At 41.8% G+C, this 19345-nt stretch overlaps 1 protein-coding gene across 1 annotated transcript; it reads right to left on the reverse strand.

Moving 5' to 3' along the window:
- Positions 1-5456: 5456 nt before the first annotated feature.
- Positions 5457-12890, reverse strand: DPPA4 (developmental pluripotency associated 4). The gene is made up of 7 exons (XM_029215152.1): positions 12846-12890; positions 10905-11064; positions 9857-10020; positions 9719-9769; positions 9081-9378; positions 7402-7597; positions 5457-6099 (listed from the first exon to the last, which is right to left on the reverse strand). The coding sequence occupies exons 1-7, from the start codon at positions 12867-12869 to the stop codon at positions 6069-6071; spliced, it is 924 nt and encodes a 307-aa protein (XP_029070985.1). The 5' UTR covers positions 12870-12890; the 3' UTR covers positions 5457-6068.
- Between the last annotated feature and the right edge of the window lie 6455 nt (positions 12891-19345).

Genomic DNA, 19345 nt, shown 5'->3' on the forward strand with positions numbered 1-19345 from the left:
TGGTGGGTCATTAACACTTTGCCCAACATACATGTGTGTCATCTTTTTTGTTTCTGTAGTCCCCACTCACAGGTCATATCATTGCATTAGATTGTAGTTGAGTTATATTAACCATCTAGGGCAATGAAGTCTTAGAATTTAACACAGTTGACTGTTATCTTCATTTCCTAATACCTTCCACACTACATACAACCCACCTGCACTCCATTATTGCCTTCTGCTACTTTGCAGAACTCCTTACACACTGCATTCTACTTAAGGCTAGATATTTTCTTACAGAGGAACGTACTTAAATGTATTCTTCTTGCAAGAAACACAACTATCCCTAACACATTACAACACAATACCAAATATCATTTTTCTAGAGTTAGTCTCTCCTGTTGGACCTGCAACAAGCTGCTTTTCCCATTTCTCACTGACCCAGAAAACTCATCAAAATCCCTAAAGGATTTTTGCTGCAGAAGGTGACATGCTGATTCTAAATTTATATATAAAGAACTCCTCAAGCTCAATAATAAGAAAACAATCCCCCCCCAACCCCGCTGCCAAAAAAAAAGAGCAAAATACTTTAACAGCCACTCCATCAAGAAGCTATATGGAGGGTAAATTAATATCACAATTAAGATACCACTATACACCTATTAGAATAGCTAAAAATAAAGTCTGATCATATCAAGTGTTGATGAGGATATCATACGTTTCTGGTGAGAATGCAATATGTCACCACCATTTTGGAAAACTGTGTGAGAGTTTCTTGTAAAGCTAAACATACTTAATATATGACTCAGCAATCTCCCTCCTTAGATATTTACCCCCAAATGAGTGAAACTTGAGTGTTCACTCAAAAAACTGTATATGATGGTTTATAGAGGGCTTATTTATAATCACCAAAACCTAGAAATAACCAAATATCCTTCAACTGGTGAACGGTGTAGGAGCAGAAAACTCTTCTAGGTAGTTTGGCTGGTCTAATAATTAAATTGACATGAGACAAATTAACAGGAGAAAATCAAATTTTGTATGTGTGGGAGCCCCATAAAAATATGTGGACTCCCTGGCAGTCAGGTAACTGAGGCGTATATGCCATCCCAAGCTAAAGAGAAGGGGTAGGGGTCTGGGGCTTCAAAGCAGAGGAAGACAGTTCTCAGGAAGATGAGAAGAGCAAATGTTTGGTAAACAAATGTTTGATCTGCCATGTAGATGAGTCTTTTATTTTTTGACCATGTCATGCGTCATGCGGGATCTTAGTTCCCTGACCAGGGATCAAAGCTGTGCCCCCTGTATTGAGAGCGTGGAGTCTTAACCACTGGACTGCTGGGGAAGTCCTGTTAATAAGTCTTTCTTATATAAAATATTATCTCTAGTAATAGCTTTCTTCCTAGTATAGGTCCTCTATCTAAATTCTTTGAGGCAGTTAAGGGGAAGGTAAAAAGCTCTTTCTGAATCTGCTGGTCCCTGCTTGTCTTCAGTTCAAAATAATCCATATGCCAAAGCCACATTCTGGGGTGGCATATTCTGCTCCCCCTCAATGGATAAACAAACATGGTATATCCACACAATGGAATACTACTGTTCATCAATAAAAAGGAACAAACTGGTGATACATTCAAAAATATGAGTCAACCTCAAATGCCTTATACTAAATTAAAGAACCCAGTCTCATTCCATTCATAAGACATCCTGGAAAAGACGAAACTATAGGAACAGAAAATAGATCTTTGGTTTTCAGGAGTTTAGGAGGGGAAAGGAGTTAACTACAAAGAGGCAAGAAGGAATTTTCTGGAGCAATGGAAGTTCTAGCTCTTGTGATGGTAGTTACATGGCTGCATTTGTTTATCAAAACTCAAAGGATTATACATTAAAATGGGTGAATTTCACTGTATGTAAATAAACATATATGTTCAATAAACCTGACTAAGGCTAGAGAGATTAATTAAATTCCCGAAGCCACACGGCTTTGAAATGGCTAATAAGTGCTTGGTAATTACATATCAGCTCAGTGCAGAAAAGAAAGATAGAGACAAAACATAGTAGAAATTACAGCAGTTACTCTCGGCTGAGTGCCTATCACTTTCCTAACATAACTGTTTTACATACATTATTTTTTTCAACCTAGCAACCTCGCAAGTGTGAGTTGTTACCTTCATTTTAAAAATCAAGTGAACTGAGCTTTCAGGATAGAAACTTGTAAACATATCTAGCTGCCCCCAAAGCTTGGGCTCTTGTGTTTCTTAATAGTAAGAAATAAGTGGTGACTTCCAATCCAGTATGGATAAAAGAGGTAGTAGTTTTAGTAGTTTTAAGAATTGAAATATAGAGACTTCCGTGGTGGTCCAGTGGTTAAGACTCTGTGCTTCCACTGCAGGGGGCATGGGTTTAATTGCTGGTCTGGGAACTAAGATCCCCCATGCTGCACTGCGCAGCCAAAAAAAAAAAAAGGAATATATCAAATAAAGTTATCAGAGAAGATTTAATCAGGGCTTTTGAGGAAGAGCAGAAGGAATCAAGTTCTGACCTTCGTTTTCCAGTGTTAGAGCTACAGGAGTTCTGAGTTACTGAGGAAATCTTGTCCAGTCTCTGTGAACTTCTTCTATAACCCTTCTCAGTGTTATAAATCTCCCTAATGTATTAGGCCACTCCTCTTGGTCATCCATCATGAGAATAAACGACCTCCTCAAACTCTACTCTGAGGCCTCTGTATACAAATCCTAGGAGTCATGTGACTGATGCAATTTCCTCTTTGATCTCCAAACTAAACCTTTTTTTTTCCTTTGAGGTAAAATTTACAGTAAAATATACAGATTTTTTTTTTGATGTGGACCATTTTTTAAAGTCTTTATTGAATTTGTTACAATACTGCTTCTGTTTTATGTTTTGATGTTTGCCCATGAGGCATGTGGGATCTTAGCTCCCTGACCAGGGTTCAAACCCACACCCCCTGCATTGGAAGGCAAAGTCTTAACCACTGGATCTGCCAGGGAAGTCCTAAAATACACAGATCTTAAGTGTACAGTTTGATAAGTTTTGAAAAATGGTAGGCAGCTCCCTAGTCGAGACAGAAAATATTTCCATCACCACAGAATTTTCTCTTTGCCCCTTCCAGGAGATTCTGGCCACTCCCACCCCATGGGTTAGTTGGATAAAGAAGTGGCCTCTTATTTACTTTGGGTAGGTGGACTGTCCCTCTTCTTACTCACCTTGATTACCAACTGGTTTTTAATATAAAAGATGATGAAGAGAACACACGTTGTTAATCAACTATGCTCCAATAGAAAATAAAATTTTTAAAAAAATGATGAAGAGACTAAAAAATTGAACAATGGAAGTGGTAATTTGTTGATAGACATCAGTTTTAGAATCACTTTTTCCTTACTTTCTATTATCCTCCCTCCAATATCCCGTCCCATTACGGACGCGCAGGCTCAGGGGCCATGGCTCACGGGCTTAGCCGCTCCGCGGCATGTGGGATCTTCACGGACAGGGGCACGAACCTGTGTCCCCTGCATCGGTAGGCAGATTCTCAACCACTGGGCCACCAGGGAAGCCCCCCTCTATTTTTTAAGATAAAGGCAAAACAAAGGATTTCTCTTGTCTGGGCTTCCATTCCTTTCCAGCCTCATGCAATATCTATGTTCCCTGGTTCTGAACTCCCAACGCACTGGCCTTTCAGTTTTCTTGTTTCCCACCTCAGGAGCCTCACAACCCATTCTACTGGCTGGAATGTCCTTTCTTCTCCTTTTTTTAATTCTTATTTGCCATTCAATCTGATGTCAGCTCAAAACTCTTTCTCAGAGAAATCTGTCCCTTTAAGTAGTGGACTCAGAAATGAAAAGTAACGTCTTTTGGAGCAATTTACCTCCTTCAGGCCGTTCCAATCTAGGTTTTCCCGGCCAGGAACAAAAGATGACTCAAGTTAATTCTTCTAAAGAGAAGTGTCTTGTGGACCCATTTACTTCATCTTTTGTCATCTGATGTCTACCCCTTAGGAATGGAAGTTCTTTTTCCATTCAAAAAATACAATTTCAGCTATATCCTTCAGGTAAGGCTGATTGAAATATTGGGTGATTACTGGCATTCTTAACACTTCGGCCCTTCATATTCTAAAACAGGAGGGTGGCTCATGGGGGAAACACAAATCCTGCTAAACAGGATTTAAAACAGTTTTAAAAGAATTTACTAGAGACCTTCCAAAATTGTATTTTGGAGGAAATTAAACTATGAGTTTTATGGCGGAACTAGGAAACAGAATACTGCGTGTTACAACAGAGAAGTTTTTTTTTTCCAAAAGGTAACTCAAAGCAATTTATTTTCCCAGAGAATATAGATAGACAGGACAGAGATCTATTTTTTAATATTGGTTTCCAAGAAACTTGTAATCCATCTCCTTTTATAATTCACTTCATACCTTCTCATTCATCATCCATTGAATAAACATTTATTGAGTACCAACTACGTGTCAGGCTGTTTTAGGAGGCTGTGATACCTAAGTGCACAAAACCGACAGAAATCCATTTTTTAAAAAAATTTATTTTTATTTTTGGCTGTGTTGGGTCTTTGTTGCTGCACACAGGCTTTTTCTAGTTGTGGCGAGCGGGGGCTACTCTTCGTTGTGGTGCATGGGCTTCTCATTGTGGTGGCTTCTCTTGCTGCGGAGCACGGGCTCTAGGCACGTGAGCCTCAGTAGTTGTGGCACGTGGGCTCAGTAGTTGTGGCTCATGGGCTTAGTTGCTCCGAGGCATGTGGGATCTTCCCGGAACAGGGCTTGAACCTGTGTCCCCAGCACTGGCAGGCAGATTCTTATCCACTGCACCACCAGGGAAGTACCCCAGAAATCCTTTTGTATTGTTAGGGGAAGGCAAAAAATAAATTACAAATTAACATGTTAGAGGAGACAAGTGTTATGGAAAAATAGAAATTGGGACCCAGGGTGCTTATAGGGCTGGAGAAACAACTTGTGATTTTAAATAGGGGGTCACAGTATGCCTTTTGACAAAGTGGCATTCAAAGAAAGAATTAAAAGAAAGTTTACCATATTGACATATGGGGAAAAGAGCATTCCAGCCAGTGACAAGGCCCTGAGGTAAGAGCGTGTGAGGCATGGTCAAAGAACAGCAAAGGCAGGGTGTTGGAGATGAGGCAGGAGATGAAGGGGCACGGGGTAGAATGCACTTTAGTTAAGGTCTTGGAGGTCATTACAATGACTTTGGTTTTCCCTCTGAATGGGATCCATGGGAGGGTTTTGACTAGTGTCATGATCTGACATATTTCAAAAGGATCATTTCACATACACAATTGAGAATTTTGTTTTAAAATACAAGCTTTAATTTCAAATTTTTCTAGTTGCCTTTTTACTAGAGGCACTATAACTTATCATTCAATGTAGGACACTTAAAAAAATTATATATAATTTACAGATAAGTAAAATACAGATATCTTAAGTGCATAGCTCTGTGAATATTTACATATGGGTGCATCTAAGTAACTGCCACCCAAAACAAGGTAAGCTCACTTAATTATGTGGAGACAAGAAGCATAATCAGGACTGATTGCTTCCTTGTGAATAGATTCTTTGGGGCAAGACTATTATCAGTGATATATTGTATCACATCAGGAAACACATTGCTACTCTTACCATTCCTGGTGATGATAAGTTTGAATACTTGGTTAAGGTGTACATAACCAAATTTGAACTTTTGCCTATAAGCCCCATTTTTCCCAATGTAGAAATTCACTTGAGGCACTTTCAAGTAAATTAATTCCATTCATCGAATTAGCATTTTTAAAATGTCCCCATCTCCTTTCTCGTCTGCTCCCTTAGGGCTGGGAGTCTTTGGAGAGATAGCCACTTCCACTTTTGGCAGTTCACAGGCTTTTCTTCATGCAACCCTGTAAGCAGGAAGCATGGAGAGTGCAGTGGCCCAGAGTTCAGCTGTCAAATAGCACCATGGAGTTGATTTGTAGTCACTTCTCTATCATTAATTATAATCATAGCCGTGGAGTTGATTTGTAGTCACTTCTCTATCATTAATTATATTCATAGCTGTACCCTTTTTACTGGTATTGTGATCTCACTGCAGGCTTTTCATTAATACTTTATTCCTAAAAAGCAAATGAAATGTTTTAGAATCAAGACGAAATATCAAATTGCATTCTTGAAAATAACCAAGAAACCCACTCCTGGAATGCCAATAAAATTGCCCTTGGGACTTTCCTGGTGGTCCAGTGGTTAAGACTCAGTTCTTTCACTACCATAGCCCCAGGTTCAATCCCTGGTCAGGGAACTAAGATCCCGCAGCTTGAGCTCCCCCCCGCACCCCACTTGAGGCTTCTATCCTCTGCCAGCTGCCCTAGATCCCTGGTGTTCAGTCATCATGACGCCAAAAGTGGGTCCCCAGCAGAGGCCAACAGAGAGCACGGGATGAAGCCCAGGATGATTCCTGGACAATTACGGGGTGAGGAGATGGATTCCTGGGAGCCAAGTCTGGGCTGCTCCAAGCCCCTCTATTCAGAGGGATGGGCTTCTCTCCATCCTCCTCCTCTGCAGGCCCCTCTTCCAAGCTAAGCCCGGAAACACACGTGGCCCAATTTAACAGAAAACACATGGCAATCCCCTCCAAACATCCTACTGCTCCCCTTCTCCATTCGTATCTTTCAGAAAATACCTCCACTTGTAGCCTCTATTTCTCTCCTCCCCTTATTCAACCACCCCCAAATTATCTATATTCTTTATTGCTTTGAATCCCTTATCTTTTCCAAGCAAGTATGTTATCTCTACCTCCTTTATAAGACAATTTCCCCATGCAAATTCTCCCCACTGACTTCATATTTCAGGTTTTCTCCTTGTTTCTTTTGTCTCCTTTAACATGTCCCTAAAACACTGCTGTTCCTTGAAGCTCTGTCCTCAACCCAATGCAACTCTTCTCCTTATCAGTGTTCAAGTAATTACTGAAAAACTATCTAGAAGCCAGGTTTTTCTTACTTCCTCCTTTCCATCTAGACAATTCTTCCCTTAAATTAAGAAACCTCTTCTTTGATACCAGTCATCACTGGTGATACAGTCATTTACGTACCAGTCATCCGCCTTAGACTGTAGGCCACCTAAAAGAAGGGTTTTTTTCCTAGTCATTATTTCTGTGTAGTGCGTATACTGGGAATATAGTAATTATACAATTGGTTACTGCTCCAAAATTATGGGTCTCCAGGTAGAAGCATTATGCCTTGACATAAAAATGCCCTTTCTCCTAGGAAGACACTTACTCAAGTAAAACTTTTTGTGAAAATCTTTATTGACAAATTGTGCTTGAAATACAGGGCTAATTAAGATGAATATGTATCTCCTTTTTCCCCCAACTAAAACCCAGATGCCCACTTTTAGTGTGTAGAAGGGTGCCATGTGGTTACCTGTGCACACACTCAGGGCACAGCATGTTGTCCTCCAGGTGTGGGGGAGGAAGATTGCCCGCAGGAGGCAAGAAGAGCGCAGACACCCTCCTTCGTTTTTCAGGCACCCAAGCCTGTCCGGCATGAAATTGTAAATGAACCCAGCCCTCTGTGTTAGCAGGGAGACCTCTCCCGTGAACCACACACCACCAGACCCCTGGGGAAGGAAAGAGAGGTTCAGTACGAGCATAGCAAGACCAAAGTCTAAACTTCGAGTTTGCATCATGGCCTTTGATGCTACTGTCTTCCTCAAGTGCCAGCTCCCAGATATGAACCCTGAAACCTAACTTACTCTACCCTGTTCCCCTTTAGAAAATAATGCAAAAACAGTTCCTGTTAAATATTTTAAAAGAAACAAAAAACACATCTGGATGTGTAGAGGCAAGTGGGTAGATGACAGTGTGGCTGGGAGGGTGGCAAAGCTTTTCCTCTGCCCGTCTTAGGTTTTCACTTGGGACTCTAACAAAAAGACGAACAAGGGAAAAACAGTTGATGAATTCATGCAGTGCACAGAGTGCAGGAAAAACGCAAACACTAGCTCAAAATGGCAGCCTGGAATTCCATCTTATGTAACATCTTTGACAAAGAACAATACATTTGCCAAGAAATGACAGGACAAAGGGAAGCAGTTTTAGGCTCCCAAGGGTGGCAAACAGTGGGAAGGTAAATATATGGGAGGAAACTAATGGATGAGGTTTCTTTGCTGGTTGCTCTGGTGTCCACTCTCAGTGGATAAGTCTGTCTCCAGCAAAAGGAGAATAGATAATCCTGCCTTAGGCCGAAAAGGGAGAGCTTTTCTGGGGTTGCTGCTTTTTGATTGCCTTCAGCTCAAGATTTTTATGGCAAAGAGGAATATTTTGGGGTGACGTTCTGGTTTCCTTCAATAGAAAGACTAAACCAGAGTGGTCTGGGAAGGCCCTCATAAAATAAGTTCAGAGGTCTCAACTTTTTTTTTTTTTTTTTAGCGACATCAGTGGTTTAATGGATGGGGGATCTTACATGTCTGAAGCAAGATCCTGGAGCAACACCCCACTATGTGCAACAGACAGTGGACAGGGCCTGGCCCCAGGCTTTGCTCCCAAGGGGAGGGGGAGGTTACCAGTTATAGGGGGACAGGGGTCTCAACAGGCATTGTAATGTGCTAACCAGTTCATGGTCTTAATTTTATCTCCTGTAACTCTCACAATAATATCATGAGGTAGGTATTATTATTAACCTACATCACCACGAGCAAACTGAAAACTAGATTAAATAACAGTTAATGCCACTTACTTGACAGATGCTAGAAGATCCAAGGCTTTAGCTCAGGCAGTTGATTTGAGAGACTGCTTTTACTTTTAATTCTTTAAAGGAGGCGAAAAGAAATGAAGCCAGATTTCTATCCCCTTCTGATGACCTCATTAATTTAGATCACCGGTTCTCAAAATGTGGTCCCCAGATTAGCCGTGCCTGGGAGATTGTTAGAAATGTAAATTCCTAGGGCCTACCCAGACCTGAACCAGAAAAAATGTGTGGGTGGGACCCAGGAATCACCGGGTCTTCAGATGATTTTGATAACACCCTGAAGTTAATCAGCGGTTAATATCAATTAAACTTATTTTCCCACCTGAACCAGAAGCAGTTCTTACTAATGAGCTTACCACAGGTCTCTTGTGATTGCGCCGACTCCATCTTCATGGCCCTGGCTGTCATTCTGCTCCAAGAGGCAAACACAGTTCCTGGGTCAGAGGCAGAAGTCGATACAACTTCCTGAAGAGTAAGATCTCCTTCAAGGGCAGGAGCTCCTTCAAGGGTAGGTGCTCCCTCCTCAGGAGGAGCAGCCACTTCAGAAGACATCTTTTCATCAGAACATTCCAGAGGTAGTTCCCCCTTGTTCATCTTTGATTTTCTTCTCGCTAGTGATAGGATCCTGGCCTCCTCGGCTGTGGCAGGAATGTTCTACATAGAGGGTTTAAAAGATTAAAGACAATTCTTCTACTCACCTTTTTTTTTTTTTTTTTGCGGTACACGGGCCTCTCACTGTTGTGGCCTCTCCCTTGCAGAGCACAGGCTCCGGACGCGCAGGCTCAGCAGCCATGGCTCACGGGCCCAGCCGCTCCGCGGCATGTGGGATCTTCCCGGACCGGGGCACGAACCTGTGTCCCCTGCATCGGCAGGCGGACTCTCAACCACTGCGCCACCAGGGAAGCCCTCTACTCACCTTTTAACGCTAAAATAGGTGATTAGGATGAGAATAACTAAACCTTCGACTTGGCCAAATTCCCTACAAATTACTCACTTTTTGATGAGGGTAGGCATGTTCACAGAGTCGTTTATATCCGTCTAGTTTCTAAGACAAGAGAAAAATGAGTTAATAATCAAACTGAGGCTCGCAGTCTTCCTCCCAAGAGCATCAACTCCTACCCTGGACACTCACCGGGCCTTTGGTGCTTAGTTTTAACTGCTGGCACCAAGCGCGCACAACATCCCTGTGAATCAGATTGACAGGCGGCAGTATAGAAGGTAAAGGAGGAATTGGCATCGTCTTCTTCTGAGGTTTCACACTGTCACAACATTGTGGCATTTTTCGTGGACAACAAGCTGAAGGAGAATGAGATAAAATTAGCAATAATTAACTTTTGTGTAGCCTTTTAAAATGTCAAAAGTACAATCACTTTTAGTTCTTATAGTCTAATCCCCACTGTAAAATTAAATGACTTGCCAAAGACCACGTAACCTTCAAGGGATAGAACCTCAAAACTAAAACTGACAATATTTCTGAATCCCTCAGTATTTTTACTTCCTAAAACTCCCCACTACTCACGCACACTTGCTCTTTTGTGAGAGCTCTAAACCACAGACCCTGAGGAGGTTGACCTAGAGATTGCACTTCCAATGCAGGGAATGATAGAAGTTTTAGACCTGAGGTCATAACTACTAGGCCATGCCTTGCCCTCTCACCGCAAAAAACAAAATAAGCCACCCAGAAATGCTACACAATGACTAATACCCATAATTCTGGCAGCCCACCCCACTAGGGCAGCACTCTGGTCTCCTGCTGCACCTCACACGCTCTCACCATTCAGGAAAGACTGACCTTAATAGTCACTAGGTTTGACTGAGCGCCCATTCAGTCAGATGAAGTGTAGGCTGTTTACCTAATTATTCTGTGTAAATTACAACTGACCCTCCACCCTGACCTCAATCCAACTCAGCAAGGTAGCTACTTTCCTCATATTTTTAAGACAGGAAGTAGAGTTTCAAGGATGGGATTTCCCAGATCATTGCACATTAAGATCCTTAACTCCCAGAATCTAGAGTAGGCAAAAAAATGATCACAACCAGGAGGTGAGATTTAAACTAGGCTTCGAAGAAGTGTAGGATTTGCAGAATACAGGACTGAAATTTCTTCCCTACTTTTTCAGAAAAATCCCTGTCTTCTCGGACCCAGGGAAATAGGATTTGAGGAACTGTAGATCTCTTACCTCTGTCATTTTTTATAGATCTTTTTCTTTTGGTCCTCTTTGCCGCGTTTTCTAGTATATCTGGTTTACCAGAAGCCCCCTGTCCCTCTTCGGTATCTACTGATGTACGTTTGAATTTGCAGCTCATATATTCTTCCTCTGTCTTCTTTGTGGAGTTGCACTGGGGATAGAGGAACCAGAAAGCCACTCCTCTGGGCGTCCAACCCACCACATACACTACCTGACTTATGACACCTCACATCCAAGGTACCAAGATAATCATTGAACTCCACTGGCAACATGGGTTCTCTTCTGGGTATCATCTTAATACTCAGGTTTATTTATAAGAAAGGGAAGCAGTGATAGAGAAGTGGAAGGCCAATCTGAAAGTATGAGAAAAGGGGAATTCCCTGGCGGTCCAGTGGTTAGGACTCAGCACTTTCACTGCAAGGGCCAGGGTTCAGTCCCTGGTTGGGGAATTAAGATCCCACAAGCCTCGGTGGCAAGGTCCAAAAATGTACGAGAAAAGACAAAAAAAAAAAAATTATATGTATATGTATATATATACATATATATATATATATATAAACAAAAGTCATAGAAGAAATTAGCCTCTGCTTTGGAGAAAGCCCTTACATCACCCACAATATCCATTATCCCTCACCTGGAAGGTTTTTTTTCCCCTCTTTCCCCATTCCCCCCCCTCCCTCCCGCTTACCTCTTCCAGATAAACCTTTCCCATACTATTGCCCCAAGCTACTGCCACAAAACTACTTTCCTTTCCAACCTAGTTACTTTGCCTGAAAGGATATCACTTAGCTCCACACACACCACCTTCTCTTATATTCATGTTCTTAAACCCTTAATCCGCTTTCAGAATCTCATTTCAAGTGTTAGTTCAGCTGGTAACCTTTTCTCCACTTTACAGACCAGTACAAATCTACTGCACCATTGCCACATTCCTACCACTTGTCAGTTGCAGTTTTACATTTGCTTGTGTGATTTGATCAATGACTGTTACTCCATTTGATTATAAACTCCCCAAGGGTAGAATTCCTTTCCCTCTGGTTGTAGGCACTCAATAAATATTGGTTAATTCAAAAGAAACAAGAGAACAGTGAGAATAAAGCTGTTTGATACAAAGAAACAACATTTTTTGAGCCTATAGTTTCCATCAGGCATTGTTCCACACCACAGACTCCTTATTTTCCTTCTTTTAATCCCCACAGCAATCCAGCAACAATCTATTATTTTGTTTTTCAGATGCAGAAGCTGAGGCTCAGAGGTTACATAACTAAGGGCACACAGGTAGACACTTGCGATAGAAATTAAACCCCAAGTCAATATTAAATCCCAGATTTGCTTCCAAATCTAATTCCTATCACCTCCAAGAAGGGAGTACGAATTACATTTTTACATCTCTATAGCAGGTTTACATTCATATTCTAATCTCACATTGGCATAACACTTACACAAAGTGCACTTTGTACCTCACTCACTCTGGGGCCTCCCAAAAGTCTTAGTTAAAATTGGGAGGGCAAAAAATGACCTATCTCTAGGAAAGAGACCCGGAGAGCGGTCAGGCTGCACTGGCAGAGGGATTCAATTTTTCTCAACAAAGCCCCACAGCCTGTCTGACTTTAGTTGCTGTCCTCAGTGTTCCTCAATACATCTGGTTTCCCATTGTTCCTTGGCCCTAACAACCCTAAGAAAAGATGAATCCAGATGCAGCAATTTTGGTCTTGAACCTGTGTCTGTAGAAGCGAAATTAAAGGATCTGGTCCAGTATACCAGGGAGCAATTATATCCAGGAACTTGAATTTTTTTTCAACAAGTGAAGGGAAGGAAATTCTAAGGGACCTTCTTTTCTCCTCAAAAGAGGGAGTAAGTGTGCCCAAGAGAAAGAGAAACACGAAGATTGACAAAGACAGACAAAAGCAAACCCGTGCAGATTGTACTTACCTCCTTGTTCTTTGCACTCTCCATGATCAGAAATCTCCAGCTTGATAAAACTCTCCTTACTTCTGAAATGGCCCCTGGCCCAAGGTTGCTCTTTTAAAGGCTCCTCCTTCTTCCGGCGCCGGTAAGCACTTTTCCTTTTCTCCTCCCCTCTGTTCCTTCCCCCACAACCCGTGAAAGCTAAGCTTGCACACTTTCTTATTCATGAGTGACTATTGTATGAATGAATACATAATAACATTCCGGGCCCTTTCCTGTGAGTTTTTTTTAACATTATTACGCAGGGTGTGGTTCCGGAGACATTGGGAAGTTGAAAATTCCTTCAGAAAAATTCCAAGGGAAAAAGAAAAGTTGCTAGAGACTTCTGAAGGGGATGTGTGACAGGATTTAATGATGAAACTTGTGGAAACAACAGAATTCTGGGCCAAACCAGTGGCTTGAAGAAAGCAAAACTGTTTTCTTGTACCATATACGTTTCATTTCTTAAGCAAGTTACTCAACTTATTAAAACTTCAGTTTTCCATCAGTACTAATAATAACTAGAACCTTCCCATCTGCCAACAACTAACAATAATAGTTTTAAAAGTCCATTGAGGGGGCTTCCCTGGTGGCTCAGTGGTTGAGAATCTGCCTGTTAATGCAGGGGACATGGGTTCGAGCCCTGGTGAGGATCCCACATGCCACGGAGCAACTAGGCCCAGGAGCTACAACTACTGAGCCTGCGTGTCTGGAGCCTGTGCTCCGCAACAAGAGAGGCCACGATAGTGAGAGGCCCGTGCACCGTGATGAAGAGTTGCCCCCGCTTGCCACAACTAGAGAAAGCCCTCGTACAGAAATGAAAACCCAACACAGCCAAAATTAATTAATTAATTAATTAATTCCTACCCCCAATATCTTAAAAAAAAAAAAAAAAGTCCATTGAGGGACTTCCCTGGTGGCTCAGTGGTTGAGAATCTACCTGCCAATGTAGCGGACACGGGTTTGAGCCCTAGTTTGGGAAGACGCCACATGCTGTGGAACAACTAAGTCCATGCACCACAACTACTGAGACCGTGCACCACAACTACTGAAGCCTGCGTGCCTAGAGCCCTAGCTCCACAACAAGCGAAGCCACCACAATGAGAAGCCTGCGCACCGCAACGAAGCCTAGCTCCCACTCACTGCAACTAGAGAAAGCCCGTGCACAGTAATGAAGACCCAACACAGCCAAAAATAAAATAAAATTTTTTTTTAAAGTCCATTGAGTATTTGTTTTGTACTAATTCTGGGTTTAAAGGTTCACAGCTATTATTATTATTATTATCATTATTAATTTTTTTTCTTGGCCATGTCACACGGCTTGCGAGATATTAGTTCCCCGACCAGGGATCAAACCCATGCCCCCTGCAGTGGAAGCATGGAGTCTTAACCACTGGACCACCAGGGAAGTCCCACACAGCCATTATTTTATTGTTCTCCATTTCATAGATGACAAAAGTGTGTATAAGATTGTGTTGGTAACTTGCTTGACACAGTAAGTGAAAGAACCAGAAATCAAGTTTAGTTTTGGCTGATTCAGGTATTTCATTGAATCATCTTCCTTTTCGCAGTGTAATTGAAGGTAACATTACTGAGTTCTAAATTAAGAGATACCTAATCCTGGACAAGATATAATCCGTGATTTGTATGTTAATAGATGGGAGTGTGTGTTGAGATTATAATTTAGAAATTCTTAGGCCAACCGCTATTTGGAGAAACACAATTCTAAAAGAATTGCACCTGGAATTCCCCAGTGGTCCAGTGATTAAGACGCAGGCTTTCACTGCCGTGTTCCCTGGTTCGATACCCGGTCAGGGAACTAAGATCCCACAAGCTGCACGGCATGGCCAAAAAATAAAAATAAAGACAAAAAAAAAGAATTGCACCAACCATTCAAAAAAAAAAATGGGTTAAATAATGTCCTATATATTCAATATAAAGAGGATTAGTACAATTTAAAATATGTGAGCATAATTAATACTACTGAGTTATTGAATGAAGTAAAAATCCAAATATCTTTTTATCTTATATATACATATGTATTACCCAAACAAATGTAAACGATTCAATTATGACCCTTGAAAAGGAGGAAAGTTTCCTACATTTGGCAGCCTGCAATAGGGGTTTAGACTTCATGGAGGAAGTCAAGAAAGTAGCAGATCTGAAGGACCAGGTGAGCTACCTAACTCAATAGAGGAAGGTGGGGAGGGATCAGCCCCGCTCTGTTCTGAGGGGGAGGAGGACAGTGTAAACTGAGTCTGGATAGTTTGGCCTTTTGATCTGTAGGCTAAGAGCAATGGAAAGCTATTGAAAAGTTCAAGGTGGCAGTGGGGATGGGATGGGGGTGAGTGAACTCTGATGAGCGTACTTTAAAGGTCTCTCAACTGCAGTGAGGAGAAGAGTGGAGATGAATCAGCACAGACACTGGAAGATGAGTTAGGAGGCCACTGAGGCATTTTTAGGCCTGTGAAAACTTGTGAGTGGGTGGTGATGTAGAGTTGTGGTTAAGAAAACAGACTCCAGGGACTTCCCTGGCGGTCCAGTGGTTAAGACTCTGTGCTCCCAGTGCAGGGGGCACAGGTTCGATTCCTGGTTGGAGAACTAAAAAAGAGCAGACTCCAAAGCCAGACTGCATTTGAACCTCGACCTCTCCTCTTCTAGCTGTGTGACCTTGGCCAAGTTATTTAACACCTCTAGGTCTTTCCCTTTCTTCACTTGTAAAATGGGGGTGATGAAAATGATACCCCTTGCTCAAAGGGTTGTGGGAGAGTGGAGTGGGCTCTCACATGTTCCAATATATGGTGTCTGGCACAGCACGTGTTGGATCAGTGTTAAATGTTTCTATTATTAGCATGTTGGAAAGGAAGACAGATTTGAGAGATATGGGGGTATTTCTGCCAGGTTTTCTTTTGTCTTTGTTTTTACATATATTTTCTCTTCCCCCCAAATTTTGATTGAATAAAATGAGCTGAGTTAATGAGGCCTATAGTTGTTTACCTGGAGGCAATGATGTTTAAAAAGCCATTAATCTGCATTTACACTAGATGAAACAGGATTATATCATACATAACCACCATTTCATATTTGATGGGATAAAGAGATTTTGTGGGAGGTGTGACTGTGGAGGCTGGTTGGAGAATTTGCCTGAATCTTTCTGCACTGTGTATTCCTAGAAGTGCTGTGTCCAAAGTTAGGCTTATTTAAAATTTATGCATAACTCAATTCATATGCAGAGAGATTTTACCAATTTAAAAATGTATGAGAACCCCTCTTTCTCCATATCCAAGAGACTGGTACACTGGAACTTGACACACCTAATTTATGACAATGTACCTTTTAAATAGTATCTCTTATAGTAGGAAATTATTGCTCTTTATTAGGTTATTTTATTTTAAGAAACAGGTCAGTCATTTAGAAGTAAATCTAAACAGTAAAGTAGGCCATCAGCTTTGTTAATAACTTTGGTTTAAAAAGGGAAAAGTTGGAGGTAGCTGATAGAGCTGATAATGAAATAAAAGGAAAAAAAACCTGTCTCTTTATAAACTATCTCTCTCCCAACTTCCCTCCTTCCTTTCTGCCTTCCTTTCTTTGTGTCTTAGGCACTAGTAACAAAAAGGTGGTTTTGGTCCTTAATTTCTTCACAGTAGAAGAAGTTCCCAAAATGTGAACAAACCTAATGGTGTGAATTATATACCTAGTTTTCTTTGGCATCTACTTTAAAGAACAGGACGCATTGTGCTAATCAGGGCAGATTTACCATGAAACTACTAAAGTTTAAGCTTTGAGTACTTGACTTTCACTGGCCCATCCCAAGTTCCTGTGAGGGCTCTAGCAATTGTGCATTCATAATTTTATATTCTTTTTCTTAAAAAGGGAACTCCAAAGTTGTATAAGCTTCGGACCTTATAGATCTGTCCCAGTGATTATACATAAATACTGAAATGTTTGCGTAAAACAATAACATTCCTTGACAATCTCACCTAATATGTTCTCCTTTTTCTTCCCCTCTCTCCTCCCAATTAACTGCTCCAGGAGAATCATTACTCAATTATTAGGTTTCTAGCTTCTGATCTTCCTGTATGTGCTAAGTGCCAAAGTAATTGTGTGTCCTAGGGCCATTATCAGCCCTTATGAAATTTAGTATACATCTGAAACCGATAACACTTTGGAGCTGACAAATTGCAAAAAAGTATCCACTCAAGTGGACCAGTTAGAAAAAAGTTGCCACTTTCTCCAGGCTGATGCAGCTCTGAGTGAGGCCACAAGGATTGACAAGAGGCTCCTGAGCTTTATTCCAGCTTCAATTCACATCCTTTCTCTGGAGCTTCCATGTGGAGACCACTACTTGAACTATTACCACGGCAGTTCTGTGTGCCTGGTTTATTTCAAATATGTTATTGAGGACATCTTCAAAAGCTTTTTTTTTTTTTTGCAGTACGCGGGCCTCTCACTGCTGTGGCCTCTCCCGTTGCGGAGCACAGGCTCCGGACGTGCAGGATCAGCGGCCATGGCTCATGGGCCCAGCCGCTCCGCGGCATGCGGGATCTTCCCGGACTGGGGCACGAACCCGCGTCCCCTGCATCGGCAGGCGGACTCTCAACCACTGCACCACCAGGGAAGCCCAATTCAAAAGCTTTTTGAAGCCAAAATAAATTATATCTCTCAACACTCCAGGAGATTCATCACTGCCGTGGAGGATATTGATGTTTCCCAAAGGTTGTTCTTCACCAAGCCAACTGATAGTGTCTGTAGATAGGTCAGTGTTGATTTCCCAAGTCTTTGTATGTTACTGGGGAAGAGAGGCAACTGTGAGCCTGTAGGCCTTAATGAACCTATTTGAACTGAAAACAGAGAAATACCTGGCTCTGTACTAGTCTTTGTGATCATATAAACTCTCCTGGATACAGTCACCTACTTCAAAGTAAAGGAAAGAGAATACAATAGGAAAGAACATTTTGTATTCTACTACAAGTTAATCACTAAAGGGATGTTGCCTGTAAGCTTAGACTATACATAATGGCCCATCTCTGGGAACCCTGTCTCCCAGGTAATGACTATTAAGCTAAAATACCTTTGTTTAGTTCACAGGAAACATCCTGAACAGGTCCACCTGTGAATGACTACAAGGAGGAAGAAATTAACACATCTCCTCCAGAGGCTGACAAGGAAATGTTTACTCCCTCCCCGTTTAGCATAAAAGAAGCCCAAATTCTTTTTTTTTTTTTTTTTGGCCACGTCATGCGGCACGCGGGGTATTAGCTCCCCCCAGGGATCGAACTCGTGCTTGTAACAGTGGAGGCACGGAGTCTTAACCACTGGATCGCCAGAGAAGTCCCAGAAGCCTGAATTCTAACGCAGGCAAGATGGTTCTTTGGGGCAGGAGTCCACCATCTTCTCAGTCTGCTGGCTTTTTAAATAAAGTTGCTATTCCTTGCCCCCAACAACTCGTCTCTCAATTCATTGGCATATTGTGCAGTGAGCAGTATTAGCTTGGACTCAGTAACAAGACCATTCCTCCATTTCCCAGTGTGAGGGATGAATCCCTCCTTCCTCATCCTCATTCCCCACCAAGTCCTATTGGGTCCACCTCCTCAATGTTTCACAATACTGCCATTCTTCATCTTCATCCCCGCAGCTACCGTTGTACTCAGGATTTCATTTCTTCTCACCTGCACCACTGTAATAGCCTCCTTATGCTGTTCTTATCTTCATTCAGCCTGCCCCTTCCAAACCATCCTCCACGCGAGGCTTGCTATAGAAGGCTGTGCTCTCCACCTCCAGGGGACACGAGTATGACGCGAGTGGTGTCCCCTAGAGTCCTTTCAGCTCTAGTGTCCCAGTGATGCAGGGAATAGAAAACAGGCATACATGAGGCTTTTTTACCTAGACGACCATCTCAAGGAATTTAGGAGTGAGACTTTGTATAAAAGCAGGCTTAATTTAATTCTGCGGCATGTATGCATTTTTGCTCAGAAGGCTTAACTGCTGTTAAATATAATTCACTTTCTTTGACTTTAAATGTTATCCAGCTCTGCAATAGGGTGGCTTTTATAAGAATTGCTTTCCTCCTGAGCTAAAAGCATAACCATGCAGAGAACAGTAAGAGTGACTTAAATGAGAATGATCACTAAATACCTGCAACCTCAAAGGGAAGACAGGTAATATTCTGCATTCAGACAAGCCTGCCTTTCATCCGAGTATCTCAAAGGAAGGCAAAATGTAGCTGATTCTGTGTTATAGTTGAAAATTACGACTGTGCAATTTCCTTATTCCTGAGTGTTTCCCTTCTCAAATACGATAATGAGTTAAGGCATCTCTAGAATTCAGTGTATATTGATTTTGAACACAGGTTTCTCTCTCTTTTTTCCTCCCCTCTAACATCAACCTCAAGGTGCAAAGGCATCGAAGGACAACCTGCCTTTGTGGCATTGAGGCATTTGCTGTCATGGGAGAAAAACACAACGATAAGTGATGCATGGACATCT

This window comes from Monodon monoceros, unplaced genomic scaffold (assembly GCF_005190385.1).
Source record: "Monodon monoceros isolate NGI ecotype Baffin Bay Population unplaced genomic scaffold, NGI_Narwhal_1 Super_Scaffold_11, whole genome shotgun sequence".
NCBI classification, from domain to species: Eukaryota; Metazoa; Chordata; class Mammalia; order Artiodactyla; family Monodontidae; genus Monodon; species Monodon monoceros.